Source organism: Acinonyx jubatus, chromosome X (assembly GCF_027475565.1).
Source record: "Acinonyx jubatus isolate Ajub_Pintada_27869175 chromosome X, VMU_Ajub_asm_v1.0, whole genome shotgun sequence".
NCBI lineage: Eukaryota > Metazoa > Chordata > Mammalia > Carnivora > Felidae > Acinonyx > Acinonyx jubatus.
In genome coordinates, this window is record NC_069389.1 from 84,294,245 (window position 1) to 84,313,449 (window position 19,205).

At 37.2% G+C, this 19,205-nt stretch overlaps 1 protein-coding gene across 2 annotated transcripts in view; it reads left to right on the forward strand.

Annotated features, from left to right (window-relative positions):
• Positions 1 to 19,205, forward strand: part of RNF128 (ring finger protein 128) — a 107,899-nt gene that overhangs the window by 60,312 nt on the left and 28,382 nt on the right. For both annotated transcript variants that reach the window (XM_015083677.3, XM_027054890.2), the window contains exon 2: positions 16,030 to 16,277. In XM_015083677.3, the coding sequence (XP_014939163.2) occupies positions 16,030 to 16,277 (248 nt within the window). The remainder of the gene's footprint in view (positions 1 to 16,029; positions 16,278 to 19,205) is intronic.

Here is a 19,205-nt window from a genome sequence, read left to right on the forward strand (position 1 = left end):
AATTTCTGCAGAAGCGTACCAAATTCTCTTTTTCTCTAATCCAGATACCTCATAGAATACTAATGGGACACCTGTAACTTTTGTACCCTTGGGTTCTTATGGCCAGATCAAAATGAATACCTTATCCCTAAACACAATGTTGTTCCTAATTTTAATGATTAATGAATTTTCCAATGTAATCCCCCTATTACAATCTATACCTGAAGAGAATGCGTACAAAAAGTTCCAAATTCAGCAAAAATTTGAATACCCTTTATGCCCAGCACTGTACTGGATGCTGTGGTAGTAGAAGAGTGAGAAGGGAATAGCTAAAGATAAACAATGACATGGTCCTTTCCTTCCAGGGACCTCATCTTTTCAGGCCTTATTGCATTTTTTTAACTAAGGACATTTTAGTCTGACATTGAAATATCAACTTAGTTGGGGCTTTTAGGCACCTGGGTGGCTCAGTCCATTAAGCTACCGACTCTTGATCTCTGCTCAGGTCATGATCTCAAGGTTTGTGAGTTTGAGCCCCTCATGGGCTCTGCACTGGCAGTGTAAGCCTGCTTTGGATTCTCTCTCTCTCTCGCTCTCTCTCTCTCTCTCTCTCTCCCCCTCTCCCTCTCTCTCCCTCTCTTCTCTTTCCCTCTCCCACCTCCCCTCCCAGCCCCCCTTCCCCTCCCCTGCTCACGTGCACTCACACTCTAGCACTCTCTCTCTCTCAAAATAATCATTAAAAAGAATAGATGGGGCTTTTAGATCTACACAAAAATGGCACTCGCTAGAGTTTGAAAGTATTTAAGGTACAAAGTGCATGTCCCTTCCATACATTCTTGGACCAGTTTCACCTGGTCTGAAAGGTTGCAGGTAAAGTGGCAAGTGGAACAGACCATGTCCCAATTTCATTGTAGGTCTAGGCTATGGCTTGCTTTTGTGCTCATGTTTTCCCCCTGGATACAGCAACATTTTGTTCACTGGAATTCTCCTTCCCAAGGTCTTGTGTTACAGGAAAACAGAACTGATTAACACAAAGACAAAGGTTCACCAAAATTTCTTATGTTCATTTGTATAAGTTTTCTTTGCCTCAAACCCCTAAATCTCCTGTTTATCTTTTTACACTGCTCAACAAATATCGTTCTAATTGTTATTAGCCTGTTGTGTATATGTTGCTAGTCAGTAGTTGCTTCACCTTGCACCATCAAATATTCTTATCAGATTCTGAACAGCTCTGGATATTGCACAATTTATTATCCCAAAGGATTGAATAAGTACATTGATGTTATAGAGTCTACCGACTGACATTCCTCCAGAAAACATTAACATATAGCAACAACAAATGTTGAATTTGCTTTGTAGAAACCTTGCTACCCCAAAACAAAAACTATGACCATAGACCTTTAGCATAAAAATTTTAATACAATTACAGAATACCCTATTAATTAGATAACATGTATGCTACAATTTGTACATGGCCTTGTAATAGCATATCTTATTTTCTTTTCCTCAGTATCAGCACAAATTTAGAGTTGTGTAGACATTCAGCCTCTTCCAAGTGGTGTGTAGACATTCAACCTCTTCCAAGTGTTTTAAGACTTCTCTTTTATATCCTCTGAACCTCCTCATAAGCGTCTAAATTACCAGTCTCCTAGTGAGCCAGGATGACTGTGTTCTAACTTGAGCTTGGAGCTGAAATGGCACCTGTCCTAGCTCCTGAATTTAAGTGGGAAACTGAGGCATAGTCAAGCCCCAGGTTGGAGAGAGATTATTGCCACCACTAGCACTACTCTGCCAGTATGGTAATTTCAGGGGGATCAGCACTGTGGCAGTAAGCGTCACATTAAACCCAAAGTCTATAGAGTAGAATTAGTGTTTAACTTTTTATCTGTGTGTCTATAATACATCCTTTCTGTGGGGAAACATGCCCTGTCAAGATATGTGGTCTTTGACTGTAGGGAGGAGGCACACCTTAGACTCTGTTTTCTACAATTATCTTTAAGGATAAATTTGTTTTCAGATTGAATCAGGATTCACATTATCATTAAGTATAGCATACTTAAAATTGCTTTATCAAACATTTATTTGACATATATTATGTGCCAGGCACTCTGCTAGATGTTGTAGATACAGTGATGAAAGACTCAGTCCCTAACCTGCAGGAGTTCATAGTTAGTGAAACACAAATAAACCAGATAACTTCAAGGGAAGTCTGCACTAGACAGTGTGAAAACAATACCTAACCCAGATGGGTCAAGATCTTATAAAAGGTTGAACTTTATTCTGTAGGTGAAATGGAGCTCTTTAAGGGCCTTTAGCAAAGGAACAATATGAATATTTTTCCCTTTTAGAAAAATTTGGTAGCTGTGAGAAGAATGAATGGGAGGCTGATACTGATGGTTTGAAGACCAGTTAGAGGTTGTTGTAGAGACTTAGGTAAGAAACAATGGAGAGGCAATGGAGATGTATTATAACAGGAAAGGAATAGACCTGTTTCTGATGTGGCCTATTTTCAGACTTCTCTGTATGAAGTACATACAAAAACAAAATTATTCTATTGGCAGATATTTTCTATGTAGAGTGAAGGATTGACATTGATCTGTCCAGAGAGGACCACTATCTTGAAACTTCTTGAACATAACATCAAACTATAATTCAAACTCCAGCCCAATATTTCTGAAAATATGGGCTACAGACCACATGCAACAAAAGAACCCAGGGAACTTGTTAAACTGCAGATTCCTAAGTATGGCCTCGACTGAATCAAGGAATGGGTCCAGGGAGTTCAGTGTTTTAACAAGTTTCTCAGGTAATTGTCATGCATTTTAAAGTTTGAAGGTCATTAATCTAGCCCAACAGTTTTAATTTTTTAATTTTTTTAATCTGACAGCATGTTTTTATATTTTTTAATTTATTTTTTAATATAATTTATTGTCAAATTGGTTTCCATACAACACCCAGTGCTCATCCCAACAGGTGCCCTCCTCAATGCCCATCACCCACATTCCCCTCTCCCCCACTCCCCATCAACCCTCAGTTTGTTCTCAGTATTTAAGAGTCTCTTATGGTTTGCCTCCCTCCCTCTTTGTAACTTCCCCCCCTTCTCCTCCCCCATGGTCTTCTGTTATGTTTCTCAGGATCCACATATGAGTGAAAATATATGGTATCTGTCTTTCTCTGCCTGACTTATTTCACTTAGCATAATACCCTCCAGTTCCATCCACATTGCTGCAAATTAGCCCAACAGTTTTAAAAATATAATCTTGGGGGCACCTGAGTGGCTCAGTCAGTTAAGCAACCGATTCTTGATTTTGGCTCAGGTCATGATCTCACAGTTTGTGGGATTGAGCCCCATGTCGGGCTCCATGCTGATAGCATGGAGCTTGCTTGGGATTCTCTCTCTCCCTCTCTCTATGCCACTCCCCCTGCTCACTCGCTCTCTCTCTCTCAAAATAAATAAACTTAAAAAGAAACCTTTAAAAAATATAATCTGGGACCACTGGTCCCTCAGACTTTTCCAGGGTTCCATGAGGTGAAAACTGTTCCCATAGTAATACATAGACATAATTTGCCATATTCATTGTGTTGATGTTTATGTCGGTAGGAAAATACTGCTGGCACCTTAACAGACATTAAGACAGAGACATCAAACTATTGTATACTATATCTCTATGCATTTACAGTAAAAGAATTCCAGTTTCACTTAAGAATGTGCTTGATGAATCAGTAAGCATAATTAATTTTATGAAATCTCTACCCTGTCATACACAACTCTTTTTTGAATATTCTATGTGATGAAGTGGGAAGTAGGCATAAAGCACTTTTGCAGCATACCAAAGTATGATGGTTGTCTGAAGGAAAAGCACTTATATAACTGAGTTGTGAGCTGAAGAAGCCTTTCTTTAAACAGCTCCTTTTTTAAAAAGATTTCTTTAATGTTTATTCTTGAGAGAGAGAGACAGAGACAGAGACTGAGACAGAGCATGAGTGGGGAAGGGGCAGAGCAAGAGAGGGACACAGAATCAGAAGCAGGCTCCAGGCTCTGCTGTGCTGTCAGCACAGAGCCTGACGCGGGGCTTGAACTCATGAACCATGAGATCATGACCTGAGCCAAAGTTGGACACTTAACCGACTGAGCCACCCAGGCACCCCTAAATAGCTCCTTTTTAACTTAAAAGTATTACTGACAAACAGGTTATTTAGACTGGGGTATTTGGAAGACCTTTTCTTAAAATTGAATCAAGTGAGCCTGTCATTTTGAGGAAAAAAATAACACCATGTGATGCTAATGGTCAAAAGTAAGTGATCAAGCAAAAATTAGAATTTTGGAAAATTTTTATCTACCATGTGAACTTCACAATTTCTTAATACTTAGACTTTTCTGATAAGATCAATGGTGATACTAAATAACCATGAGTTGTTTTTAAATATATGAAATTTATTGTCAAATTGGTTTACATACAACACCCAGTGCTCATCCCAAAAGATGCCCTCTTCAGTACCCATCACTACCTTCCCCTCCCTCCCACCCCCTATCAGCCCTCAGTTTGTTCTCAGTTTTTAAGAGTCTCTTATGCTTTGGCTCTCTCCCACTCTAACCTCTCTTTTTTTTTTTTCCTTCCCCTCCCCCATGGGTTCCTGTTAAGTTTCTCAGGATCCACATAAGAGTGAAAACATATGGTATCTGTCTTTCTCTGTATGGCTTATTTCACTTAGCATCACACTCTCCAGTTCCATCCACGTTGCTACAAAGGGCCATATTTCGTTTTTTCTCATTGCCACATAGTACTCCATTGTGGATATAAACCACAATTTCTTTATCCATTCATCAGTTGATGGACATTTAGGCTCTTTCCATAATTCCATAATTTGGCTATTGTTGAGAGTGCTGCTATAAACATTGGGGTACAAGTGCCCCTATGCATCAGTACTCCTGTATCCCTTCGGTAAATTCCTAGCAGTGCTACTGCTGGGTCATAGGGTAGGTCTATTTTTAATTTTTTGAGGACCCTCCACACTGTTTTCCAGAGCGGCTGCACCAGTTTGCAAACTGGTGGGATTGCAATCCCACCAACAGTGCAAGAGGGTTCCCGTTTCTCCACATCCTCTCCAGCATCTATAGTCTCCTGATTTGTTCATTTTAGCCACTATGACTGGCGTGAGGTGATATCTGAGTGTGGTTTTGATTTGTATTTCCCTGATGAAGAGCGACGTTGAGCATCTTTTCATGTGTCTGTTGGCCATCCGGATGTCTTCTTTAGAGAAGTGTCTATTCATGTTTTCTGCCCATTTCTTCACTGGGTTATTTGTTTTTTGGGTGTGGAGTTTGGTGAGCTCTTTATAGATTTTGGATACTAGCCCTTTGTCCAATATGTCATTTGCAAATATCTTTTCCCATTCCGTTGGTTGCCTTTTAGTTTTGTTGGTTGTTTCCTTTGCAGTGCAGAAGTTTTTTATCTTCATGAGGTCCCAGTAGTTCATTTTTGCTTTTAATTCCCTTGCCTTTGGGGATATGTCAAGTAAGAGATTGCTACGGCTGAGGTCAGAGAGGTCTTTTCCTGCTTTCTCCTCTAAGGTTTTGATGGTTTCCTGTCTCACATTCAGGTCCTTTATCCACTTTGAGTTTATTTTTGTGAATGGTATGAGAAAGTAGTCTAGTTTCAATCTTCTGCATGTTGCTGTCCAGTTCTCCCAGCACCATTTGTTAAAGAGACTGTCTTTTTTCCATCGGATGTTCTTTCCTGCTTTGTCAAAGATGAGTTAGTCATACGTTTGTGGGTCTAGTTCTGGGGTTTCTATTCTATTCCATTGGCCTCTGTGTCTGTTTTTGTGCCAATACCATGCTGTCTTGATGATGACAGCTTTGTAGTAGAGGCTAAAGTCTGGGATTGTGATGCCTCCTGCTTTGGTCTTCTTCTTCAAAATGACTTTGGCTATTTGGGGCCTTTTGTGGTTAGCCAGTCATTTTGAAATTTGTGCAGCCGCTCTGGAAAGCAGTGTGGAGGTTCCTCCGAAAATTAAAAATAGACCTACCCTATGACCCAGCAATAGCACTGCTAGGAATTTACCCAAGGGATACAGGAGTACTGATGCATAGGGGCACTTGTACCCCAATGTTCATAGCAGCACTCTCAACAATAGCCAAGTTATGGAAAGAGCCTAAATGTCCATCAACTGATGAATGGATAAAGAAATTGTGGTTTATATACACAATGGAGTACTATGTGGCAATGAGAAAGAATGAAATATGGCCCTTTGTAGCAACGTGGGTGGAAGTGGAGAGTGTGATGCTAAGTGAAATAAGCCATACAGAGAAAGACAGATACCATATGTTTTCACTCTTATGTGGATCCTGAGAAACTTAACAGAAACCCATGGGGGAGGGGAAGGGAAAAAAAAAAGAGGTTAGCGTGGGAGAGAGCCAAAGCATAAGAGACTCTTAAAAACTGAGAACAAACTGAGGGTTGATGGGGGGTGGGAGGGAGGGGAGGGTGGGTGATGGGTATTGAGGAGGGCACCTTTTGGGATGAGCACTGGGTGTTGTATGGAAACCAATTTGACAATAAATTTCATATATTGAAGAAAAAAACAAAATTACTTTGGCTATTCAGGGCCTTTTGTGGTTCCATATGAATTTTAGGATTGCTTGTTCTAGCTTTGAGAAGAATGCTGGTGCAATTTTGATTGAGATTGCATTGAATGTGTAGATAGCTTTGGGTAGTATTGACATTTTAACAATATTTATTCTTCCAACCCATGAGCACGGAATGTTTTTCCATTTCTTTGTATTCTTCAATTTCCTTCGTGAGCTTTCTATAGTTTTCAGCATACAGATCTTTTACATCTTTGTTTAGGTTTATTCCTAGGTATTTTATGCTTCTTGGTGCAATTGTGAATGGGATCAGTTTCTTTATTTGTCTTTCTGTTGCTTCACTATTAGTGTATAAGAACGCAACTGATTTCTGTCCATTGATTTTGTATCCTGCAACTTTGCTAAAGTCATGTATCAGTTCTAGCAGACTTCTCGTGGAGTCTATCGGATTTTCCATGTACAGTATCATGTCATCTGCAAAAAGTGAAAGCTTGGCTTCATCTTTGCCAATTTTGATGCCTTGGATTTCCTTTTGTTGTCTGATTGCTGATGCTAGCACTTCCAACACTATGTTAAACAACAGCGGTGAGAGTGGACATCCCTGTCGTGTTCCTGATCTCAGGGGGAAAGCTCTCAGTTTTTCCCCTTTGAGGATGATGTTAGCTGTGGGCTTCTCATAAATGGCTTTTATGATGTTTAAGTATGTTCCTTCTATCCCGACTTTCTCGAGTGTTTTTATTAAGAAAGGATGCTGAATTTTGTCAAATGCTTTTTCTGCATCGTTTGACAGGATCACATGGTTCTTATCTTTTCTTTTATTAATGTGATGTATCATGTTGATTGATTTGCGAATGTTGAACCAGCCCTGCATCCCAGGGATGAATCCCACTTGATCATGGTGAATAATTCTTTTTATATGCTGTTGAATTCGATTTGCTAGTACCTTATTGAGAATTTTTGCATCCATATTCATCAGGGATATTGGCCTGTAGTTCTCTTTTTTTACTGGGTCTCTGTCTGGTTTAGGAATCAAAGTAATACTGGCTTCATAGAATGAGTCTGGAAGTTTTCCTTCCTTTTCTATTTTTTGGAATAGCTTGAGAAGGATAGGTATTATCTCTGCTTTAAACGTCTGGTAGAACTCCCCTGGGAAGCCATCTGGTCCTGGTCTCTTATTTGTTGGGAGATTTTTGATAACTGATTCAATTTCTTCGCTGGTTATAGGTCTCTTCAAGCTTTCTATTTCCTCCTGATTGAGTTTTGGAAGTGTGTGGGTGTTTAGGAATTTGTCCATTTCTTCCAGGTTGTCCAGTTTGTTGGCATATAATTTTTCATAGTATTCCCTGATCATTGCTTGTATTTCTGTGGGATTGGTTGTAATAATTCCATTTTCATTCATGGTTTTATCTGTTTGGGTCATCTCCCTTTTCTTTTTGAGAAGCCTGGCTAGAGGTTTATCAATTTTGTGTATTTTTTCAAAAACCCAACTCTTGGTTTCATTGATCTGCTCTACAGTTTTTTTAGATTCTATATTGTTTATTTCTGCTCTAATCTTTATTATTTCTCTTCTTCTTCTGGGTTTAGGGTGACTTTGCTGTTCTGCTTCTATTTCCTTTAGGTGTGCTGTTAGATTTTGTATCTGGGATGTTTCTTGTTTCTTGAGATAGGCCTGGATTGCAATGTATTTTCCTCTCAGGACTGCCTTTGCTGCGTCCCAAAGCGTTTGGATTGTTGTATTTTCATTTTCATTTGTTTCCATATATTTTTTAATTTCTTCTCTAATTTCCTGGTTGACTCATTCATTCTTTAGTAGGGTGTTCTTTAACCTCCATGTTTTTGGAGGTTTTCTAGACTTTTCCTGAACCATGAGTTTTTGATATTGTATAATCTTGAATCACTGTTTGTAAAATCTGCATAACTCGGTGGACCAGTACTTTCCAAATGACCAATGTATGATATTATAAAACCATGCATGGGAAAGGGTCTATTTGATATGTGAGATAGATCAATGCATTTTTATTTAACCAAGTACAAAGAGTTCATTGATGTGGTGTCAAATTCTACCTTGTACCTAATGTTTAGCAAATTACCACTTGATGGAGCGCTGAGTGGCTCAGTCAGTTAAGCATCTGACTTTGGTTCAGGTCATGATCTCGCAGTTTGTGGGTTCAAGCCCCTCATCAGGCTGTGTGCTGACAGCTCAAAGCCTGGAGTCTGCTTTGGATTCTGTGTCTCCCACTCTCTCTGCCCCTTCTCTGCTCACACTCTGTCTGTCTCTTTCTCTCTCTGAAAAATAAATGGTAAAAAAAAAGAAAAAGAAAAAGAAATTACCACTCGTTGAATTTTGGTGTAGTATCAAAGAAGAATATCTACAATTATTTCAAAATGCTGTTAAATGTTGTAAATACAATTTTCTAATTTTAAATCTACATGAGTACAGATTTCCTTAATATACCTAAACCAGAAGAACAGATCACAATAGATCTAATGCAGAAGCAGATCTGAAGATCCAGCTGTCTTCTATTAAGTCTGACATTAAAGAGGTTTACACAAACGACAATTCCATGCTTATTACATCTTTTAGGGGGAAATATTTTTTATTTAAAAAGTCTATTACATTAACATTTATTTACAACTGCTATTTTAAATGAGTGAATAAATATTTTTTAAATTTCCCAGTGTTAATTTCTAATATGCTAACTATATGTACATAAACAACAGTTCTTTGGATTCCTCAGTAACTTTAGAGTATAAAGGGGTCTTGAGACTAAAAACTTAAGAGAAATGCTGATCTAGCCCTCTGTTTCTTAACAATGTGCTAAACATTCCCTAATGGGAATCAGAGTAGTATTTTTAAATAAGGGCTAGGTATTTTTAAATAATAATTCTAAGAATTGTTTACCTCTGAATATGACCTGTCATCCACAACTTAGGCAAATATGACCTTTTCAACAGTGATGTTTCTAATTCCGTAGTGTCTTTAATATGCTGTTTTCTGAGGACTCCCAACTGCCAGAGATTTTGTGGTGTGATATCAAAGCTGAGACCCATCCCGTAACATGCTGTCATCTCCACAACCTATAGCAGAAGTATCTGTGGGTTCCTGGCAGAGAGAAAGGCAACTTTCTGTGCTTTACATGACTGTCTACCTCTCCGTCATTCCTTTGGCATAAAATAATGATAATAAAAGATGATTTAGGTTGTTTTCACTGTCACCATCCCTCCCCCCAAAAGATAATTTGTTAACAATACAATATGTTAAGAAACATTGCTTTACTCAACAGCTGACCTGTACTAATGCCTGTTTCATATCTGGCAACATAGTAGAATTTAACTAAGGCTAGTTAGGAGCATACTGGTGTATTAAAGAGGTATGCAGTACTGATTTGTCTGATTCCCAGTGAAACACAGACATATATTTCCAATACCTTTGAGAAATCATTTGTATTTTTTTGTGGTGCAATGGTAGAATTATTATTTTTTTAATCAAGAGAGCTGATGTGAAGAAGTCAATTTAAGAAACCTAAATTCGGTTCATCTGTGGCTGGCAATCAAAAGGGGGCCAAAAAAAGGTCACAAAATGGGAATTTGAAGAAAGATAAGCTAGTCAGACCTGAAAGTTCAGATGTTTAGGTTTTTTGCTTGTTTGTTTGTTTTTTACTGGTTTAAAAAAAATGCCACTTAGGACTCCTTGGTCTTATGACCTTTAGTGTTCCTCTTTGAAATACATTCACCATCCCTACTTGCCCTAAGTTGAAATACATTGACCTGCCCTGGTTGGTATAGTGGGGGGAAACTGAGCCTTTGAAAGCTACTGTGAACAAAATGAATATTCAGAAGTCCACTTGAATCAGTTCCAGATTTTCTAATGGAGGAAATGTTTGTTGGAGAATCATGTTGGACTTCTTCACACCTAGATCTTATTCATTGTACATATGAGTGAATTCAGAAGTGCTGATTTCATTGTATTATCAGAATGTCGGGCAGTATTGAATGTGAACTAAGTTTTGGAAGAGGTACTTTGGCCTTCAGTTGCCCTTACTTATTACTTGTAAGTCACTCATTGCAGACACTCTCTTTTCTAATATTAAAAGTGGAATACTGGTTGAAAATGATACTGGAACAGCTTTCCACACCTCCTTGTATTTTGTGTTTGAATACCAAGGTGCTGGAAGCACGCCATCATTATACTTTGAATATTTCATATATTGTAAAATGCTTTTGAATTTATTTTGCATTTTGACACATTAATATTTAAATGTATTTGTGGGGGGAGGTCCAGAAGTATAGAACTTAGTACATAGTTTATACTCAATAAATATTCAGTGAACTTGTGTTCATAAATAAGATTAGGCCATAACCATAATAGCATTAGCTCTTCGAAGGACATGAAAGGGGCTGGCCACCAGCAGAATCCTAGATCAAATTTCTCCATGTTATGAACTGGAAAGTGTTTTTCACCAGTAGTGCCAAGGGTCGACATGCTTTATTTATATTAACATTTTAATTGAAAGATACTGTGTAAGATTAGTAAGAGTTGCCACAGTCTAGTTCATTACCTTTTTCCCAAGCTAGACACAGGCCAAAACCTTTATTCTTTGTTGAACATTTGAAATTGGAGTATTTCTTCTGCTTAATTGTTACCTATTCCTAATCTATCCCTTTTCCCAAAATATTTTAGGTAGAGTGAAGATGTAAAAAACTTGATCTACATTGTGTTACTAATGATTTTTAAGTAGCAAGTTCAAGGATTCCTTATTGAATGGAGTGAATGCTATCAAGATAATTGTTCCCATATTTTCCCAACTCTGCATTCATATGGCCACAGGAGCATTATTTACACCGTGGAAATTGGCACACACTAACATTCAAGGCTTCCTCATTGTTAAACATTTACCATGACATTCCCCCCATCCTGAATGTATCTATTTAATTTTCATTTTTACAGTCAAAGAATAGCTGATGTAGAATGGTGGTGAAGAGCAGAGACACTGGAGTCAAACTGCCTGGGTTCAGATACCAGTTGTGTACTTATTAGCTTGTGTTCTCCTAGGCAAGTTAGTCAATCTTATCTTTAATGAGATAATAGCAATGCTTACCTTATAGGGTTGATGTGAGGATTAAATATGTTAATGCATATAAAGCACTTGGAACAGAGTCTAGTTTATAGATAAATCTTATCTGGCAACCTCAATTATGCAGAGCATAGCCAGGATTCAGGAAGCAAACAAAAATGTCACCGAGCAACCAATATAAATATCAGAGGGTACTTGCAACTAAAGCCCTCAAGCTCTCTTTGGAAGCCTGTTTGCTTTTTCTTTGGACCAAAGCTTCACTGACTTTTCAGAGTTGAGAGCAGATTTGAAGTATAAAATTACAAAGGGGTGAGAGATACTGCTAGAGGCAACAAGTGAGAACCTCCCTCCCTGAAAGAAAATAACCCAAAGTGAGAACTCAGAAATGAGTCAGACTGTATGATTTCTAAGGTCCATTATAGATCCAAAAAATCAGTGACTTCGGTGAAAACTCATAACAGTTTAGGGACAAATAACCTTACTAGTACCATGTAAAATAATGGCTCACAAAGGTGATCCACTGCTAATAATAAATCCTAATCAGTATATCTTGGTTAGGAAAATAGGACAGTATAGATTAATTTTTAAAATGTCCATTCAAGGAATATTATTTAGCCTTAAAAAGGAAGGACATTTTGATATATACTACAACACCAATGAAACTTGAAGACATTATGCTAAGTGAATAAGCCAGTCACAAAAAGAACAATATAGTATGATTCCACTTTGAGGTACCTAGCATAGTCAAATTCATAGAGGCAGGAAGAATTGTGGTTGCCAGGGGCTGGGGGAAGGAGGAATGGGGAGTTAGTGTTTAATGGAGACAGAGTTGCAGTTGGAGGAAATGAAAAAGTTCTGGAGATGGATGGTGGTGATAGTTGCAGAACAATGCAAATGCACTTAATGTCACTGAACTTGACACTTAAAAATGGTTAAAATGGTATATTTTATGCTGTATGTATTTTACACAATAAAAAATAAAACTATAGTTAAGTGGGGAGAGCTGTCAATATTAGGAAAAAGAAGCCTAATAAATGGACCAATAAACCTATACCACCTCAAAAAAATAAATAAAATGTCCATTCAAAATTGTTAAAATTATTTGTGTAAAACTTTTTGTTACTTGGAAATTTTACTTATATAGAATACCTAATTCCCTGACAATACCTGTTAAAGGAAAGCATTACTATCGTTAATTAAAAGACACTCTCTGTCCTTAAAATGCTCTTAATTTAGGGAGGGAGTACGACATGCCAACTGAAACGCAAAAGCAAAATGAAGTATTAGATAAAGGTTAAAAACCAAGTGACAGGGGAACAAAGAGGGAACATTTACGTTCCCATTTGGAACTTGGGAAAATAATATAGGAGGCAGCATTTGAGCTGGGATTTGGGTAATGAACAGGCAGAGAAGGAGGGGGGAATGTCAGCAGATGGAGGAAATTTTAGTCTGAGGGAACAGAATGAACAAAAGGAGAGTTATAAAAAGTGAATGACAATAGCCAACCCCATGTGCTTGGGATCTGAATGTTCATGAGATGGGGGTGTAGTGGGGATGTATCAAACTGGAAAGGTCAGTTGGGACCAGATCATAAAAGGCTTTAAATGTGAGGCCAAGGAATCACTAAAGACTTTAGTGCCGGAAAGAAACATAATGCAACCAAGTGACGGCAAAAGTCAACCAGGAAAGTAAACTCTGATGAAGCTTTAAGGGAAGGGGAATGTTGGATACAGAGTCACAAGTTAGGAGATTACTGAAGTAGTTCAGGCAAGGAAATCATGAGGACCTATGTTGAATAGGCAGCAGGAGTGGAAAGAAGGATCTGATAATGGGAGACACCAGGAAAGTAGCATCTGCATGACTGACTAGGTTAGCAGTGAATATTCAAACAGGATTCTGGGTATTCACACCAGATGACCAGAGGGTTGTGATACCATTAACTGTGATTGGGAAGGGAAGGAGGTGGCAGTTTTTGAATAGTTGCAAAGGTGTAGGGAGGAAGAGATGTATAATAATGTTTAGAAATGGGCCTTTTATATGATTACAAAGCTAATACAATGGTTGGACCATATATATATATATATATATATATATATATATATATATATATATATATATATATAATGTATGAATATGAATTTGGGGCATTTGAAGCACAGCATTGTTCGCCGTGTGTAGACAAAGTACATTTCCTTACTGTCCTTGCTTTTTAATCTCCATCTGACTACAATGGTCCATATTTTCCTGATCATCCACCCCTGCCACCCACCTCATGTCTTATGAAAGAATGAAAACTTATTTCTATCAGTCAAAAAAGTTTAAAGGGACACATCTTAGATTTAAAAAGAAATCTTTGAAATGATATTCTAAAACCTGAATTTTTATAATTATCTTTACTTTCAAAGATTATACAGGTTACAATATCAGAAATGAATGCTAGATTATATAATTGCAATTTTATAACCAGAAATGTTCCTGACAGATGGCTTATAGAGAAAAGACAAATAATGACAAAAGAGAATTGAAATAATATCTGGGCTTTTAGTGCCAAAGCTAGAAATTTAAAGCTTCCAAATAAATAGAAAAGTGAGCCACTCTCTTGCAAAATAGCCAATACTCTAGATCCATAAGGGATATTTGGGTCATTTACTGAAAGAGGAAAAAGATACAACAAAAGCCATTTCAGACTCCTCCACTGCTTTAGAGATTTTCTTCATGTAAATGAGAAGAGAGAGTAAGTCATTGTCCACCAAACTGAGTGATGGCAAATTAGTAAAGTTGTAAAAGGTTTTAACTAGATGGCTATCATATGTAAAAAACAAAAATAGTGTCTTTGGAACTTTAAGGATCTGTAATCCTACCCTGTAAATATATTTTTTGAATTAGTAACTTCAAGTAAGGACATCATCTTGAACTTTTGAAGACTTTGGCTACTGGGGGACCTTAAATTTAAGGGATTACTTGGGTAGTAATTTTGCTATGTACATTGCCATTTAAGGTTTGTACTCTTAATTTGATCATTGAAAGTGAGTACTATTTGAATAATGTACTTTTGTGTTTAAATTCTAGTTTAAAGGGCCTTTGGGATTTATGTGTATGTGTGTGTGGTGGGGGGTTTTGTATAGTTATGTTTATTCCAGATTGAAGTTTGATCATTAACCAAGATTAGTACCTTAACCTAGTATCAGTGGGAGGTTTCTCTGGTCGGTAATCTCTTAACGTTCAAAGAACTCTATTCTTTTGCTTAAGATTATTGGTCTCAGGTCATATAAACTAGAAGGAATATAAACCTTGATAAGCATTGGAATGACATGAGTAATCTGATGTTCTCACAACATTGGGAAAGATAATGTTTGTCCTTTATTTTTTTCACAAGATTTATATAGTTGGGGGTAGAGAGGGAAGTGTTTAAGCCTCTCGATTAAGATTTAGACTATTAGACTAAGTAATAAGCTTAGTCTAATTTCAGGCTTGACTTTAGTTGGTGTTGAGTAGAACCATACAGTACTATTAATTTTTCATGTTCTATTCATTGCTAACCTGATTAGGTCCATGCAAAACCTTAGAGTACCCTGGACAAATTTTATATTGCTTTTGAGGATATAGAAAAATGTGCACATGGAGATATATAAATATATACATTGTACATTTGGGCTTGTGGACATCATTTATCTCAGATTACTACTCCTGTTATGTAAATTCTTGTACATTTTAAGTTTGTTTATTTTTGAGAGAGAGAGAGAGCAAGCAGGGGAGGGGCAGAAAAAGAGGGAGAGAGAGAATCCCAAGTAGGCCCTGCACTGTCAGCCCACTATCATGGGCTCGAACCCACAAACCATGAGATCATGACCTAAGCTGAAACCAAGAGTCGGACGCTTAACTGACTAAGCCACCAGGCACCCCAATAAATTCTTGTACATTTTAGTAGTGACCTTGTGAGATAGTCTATCACTTTATAAATTGGGAAAATACATAGTTAAGTATTTCTGTCTTTCCCAAATCTCAGATTCCCTAGGATGTAAAGCCCTGTTCTCTACCATCCAGGGGACTATTTGTCTTTAAGAAAGCTTTCATGTAAGAGGTAAATTGGACCCCAAATTCAATACTGTTGAGTTATAGGTGGTTAATCTGAGGAGAGTGGAGGTATTTGTTAAATATCATAGCTCCTTACTAAACTTATGAGTCACTTAAGATCAATAACCAAGTCTCAGTATGTTTATATCCCCTATAACGTATATGCATAGTAGGTGCCCAATAAATGTTAATTGAATGAACGAGTATCCTTTCATTGTCTCATTGGGAATACTTTAAAATCACTTTAGCAATTGGATTTTTATACTAAGAATGCCTTACCAAAACTAAAACTGAATTTCTTTTCTTTTACAGGTGCAGGAGACATTGTTGCAATCATGATTGGCAATCTGAAAGGAACAAAAATTCTACAGTCCATTCAAAGAGGCATACAAGTAACAATGGTCATCGAAGTAGGGAAGAAACATGGCCCTTGGGTGAATCACTATTCAATTTTCTTCGTCTCTGTGTCCTTTTTTATTATTACGGCAGCAACTGTGGGCTATTTTATCTTTTATTCTGCTCGAAGATTACGGAATGCAAGAGCTCAAAGCAGGAAACAGGTCCGTAATCGTCCTTTCTTCCAATCTAAAAATACTCTTTCAGTTGTAGTTTTGGAGTCATGCATTTTAATATACTTCACTTGCTAGACAATGATCCATGCATATGTTTTATGAAAACTGCTAGTTTTTAAAAGCATATCAGCTTCCATCCTCTCACAACTTTTATTTTTTGTAATTTGTCTTTGGCCTTAATCCTGCTTAATTAAATCTTCTGACACTTCATTAGGGAGCACAGCCAGCAATTAATTATATATGGGTATAAATATATATGTTCTTTTAAATTTCTTTCTAAATTACCAAAGTGTTTCATGCTCAATATAGAAAATTGAGAAATCAGAAAGTACAAGGGAAAAAAACTCACTCAAACACCATATAACAAAAAAACTGTAATCACCACCCAAAGTTAACTACTGTTATTTTACATGTATGTGTGTGCCTGTGGATGCATGTATTTGCATGTGGGGTTAGGACTGGGAAGGGAGACTAGGCTGAATATCATGAGAAGGCAGATTTAAATATCTAATTGTGCATGATATAGTGCTAGGCTCCAGAGTCACATATTCATAATTTCTATCATATTTTAACTGACATATAAATAGGTACAAAGTATAGAAGTAATAGAGCAAAAATACAAAAGCATCATTGAACAGGGTGGTTGTATGCCATTAACCCCACCACTTTTAAACTGTTCCTCATCCACCTGATATCTTCCCTTCTCTTCTTACCCAGCTTCACTTCCATGGTCATTGCCATGTATACATCTTCAGTTCCTTTGGCCCCTCTATTTGTTACACTTGCTGTCAAAATCCAACCCTGGTTAAATCCTAATTCCTCCCTACTCTGTGTCTACTTTGAAGTAACAGGAAAACACTGACATCAGTACAGACTGGTCTCTCTTTAAATCTATGACCACAAACTGAGAGCCTTTAATGTGGCCTGACAACCATACTATCTTTTCTTAGGCATTTCCCCCCTGCTTTCACAGGTAACTAATCATTCATGTTCCTTTCTCCTTAAACTGCCAACACCTCCTCCAACTTTACTCTCAACTTGGCATTTGGATCTTACTCCACTGAGGAAATTGATCAAAAGAGTACCTCTCCATGCTACCACCACATCTACGCATCTGTCTGTGACTGTCTATATCCTATGTCCTCTGCCTTGTCTTCTGTTACTGTGGACACACAAACATGCTATTACTGCTTCCCTTTTCAAAAGAGCTTTTCCTGACCCCAGGCCAGAAATCTTGGAGTTATTCTTTATTCTTCTTTTACCTCTCACTTCCCATATAACCTCTATCAGCAAATATCATTGGTTCCACCTTTGTTGTATATCCAGAATCCAGTTACTTCTCACTACTTCATTGCTTCCACCCTGGTGCAAGCCACCATCATTTAACTCCTCCCCCTCTCAAGTATGTATTCTCAACACAGCTGCAGAGTGGTATGCTATTTCTCCAGAATGCTCAGTAGGGATTTAATGTTTTCAGCTGATCATTATAGTAAGGGCAAGAATATATTTCTATATGCACTGAGAAGTTCCTCCAAAGACAATGAAATTCTGGCCACTTCATGTACTCTTTCTCCAAGAAACAAAAATGAACCCAATTTATTTGGGAGTGGGGGAGCAATGAAGATTTCTATATGGCAAGAAAGTTCATTGAATTTAGGAACAGATGAGAAATTGAAATCTTATTACAAAACCTTCATAAAAATTAGACACCGGTATATGGTAATGAGTGATGATTATCTCAATGTTTAAAGTTAATTGACTTCTGTTCCTCACAGAACATTGGTGGCAGGTTCAGCCTGTTACTAGCTGTGGTCAAAAGGATGTTTAAAATTCCTAGGCCAAGCCATTCAATAGTTTCACACTGTGTTAATATTTGACATTTCTATATTGTGCTGTTTTATCTCTGAGGTGGGAGAGAAATTGGTATCTAGTATGAGTACTAAAGGTTATGGATACAATGACAAGAGTGTTTGGTTTGTGTATGTTCATGGTGGGGCATGAATTCCTATATTCTGAGTGCTATAATAAATCTATTAATATGGCATTAAATCCACTCAGAAAGTAATACAGTTTATAAAGAATGGCCTGGTGTTGCATAAGTTCCATTGAATATATAACTCTGGTTTCATCATTCATTTAAGTAATTTTCATAGTTTATAGTATATTTTATGAAAATTAACTTCTATAAAAATGGTCAAGAATAACATTAAAACTTGTCACCTTTTATAGAAGGCTTTGGAAAGGGCTTCTTTCACAACTTAGTAGGCTATATCTATGTATCCTTTGGTGACTAAAGGATTAAATATATGACTGGTAATCCCTTTTGCTTATAAATATTTGAGTGTTACGGTATCATTTACATGTTATTTAGTTTTCCTGACTTCCTGTTTTTTTTTTAAAGGTAGAGCTTGATGCATATGATGGTTATAACTATCACTAAATACTTTACTGCATTAACCCCATTTTACAGGTATAAATGGTAATGAAACTGAGTTATGGAAACTTACCTTCATTAGAATATTAGGAATTCATTAGAGTATTCAGGAATGTCTTTTCTCTGAACTATTATAATGCATAATATATAATGTCAGTCAAACTGATAAATGTGTAACCATAAATTTTGATGGCCAAGATGCCCAAATATATTGGGCAGTATATAGTGGCCACATGCTTGATATGTCATAGTATGATGTGTGAGAATACATATCATCCCTGTTTCCGTGCAGTGAAAGCTTTTAAACAAAAGTATCAATGGATTGTGAACAAAATTAACATATTAGGCATTACATGGTAGATTTGTGTCCACACTGGGAACAACCCTAACCCGACACAAGGAAGATTATGGAAAACCTTATGGTGTGCTCAGACTAAATTGAATTTGGGAGTGACCACAATAAACTTGACTCAAGCATGAGA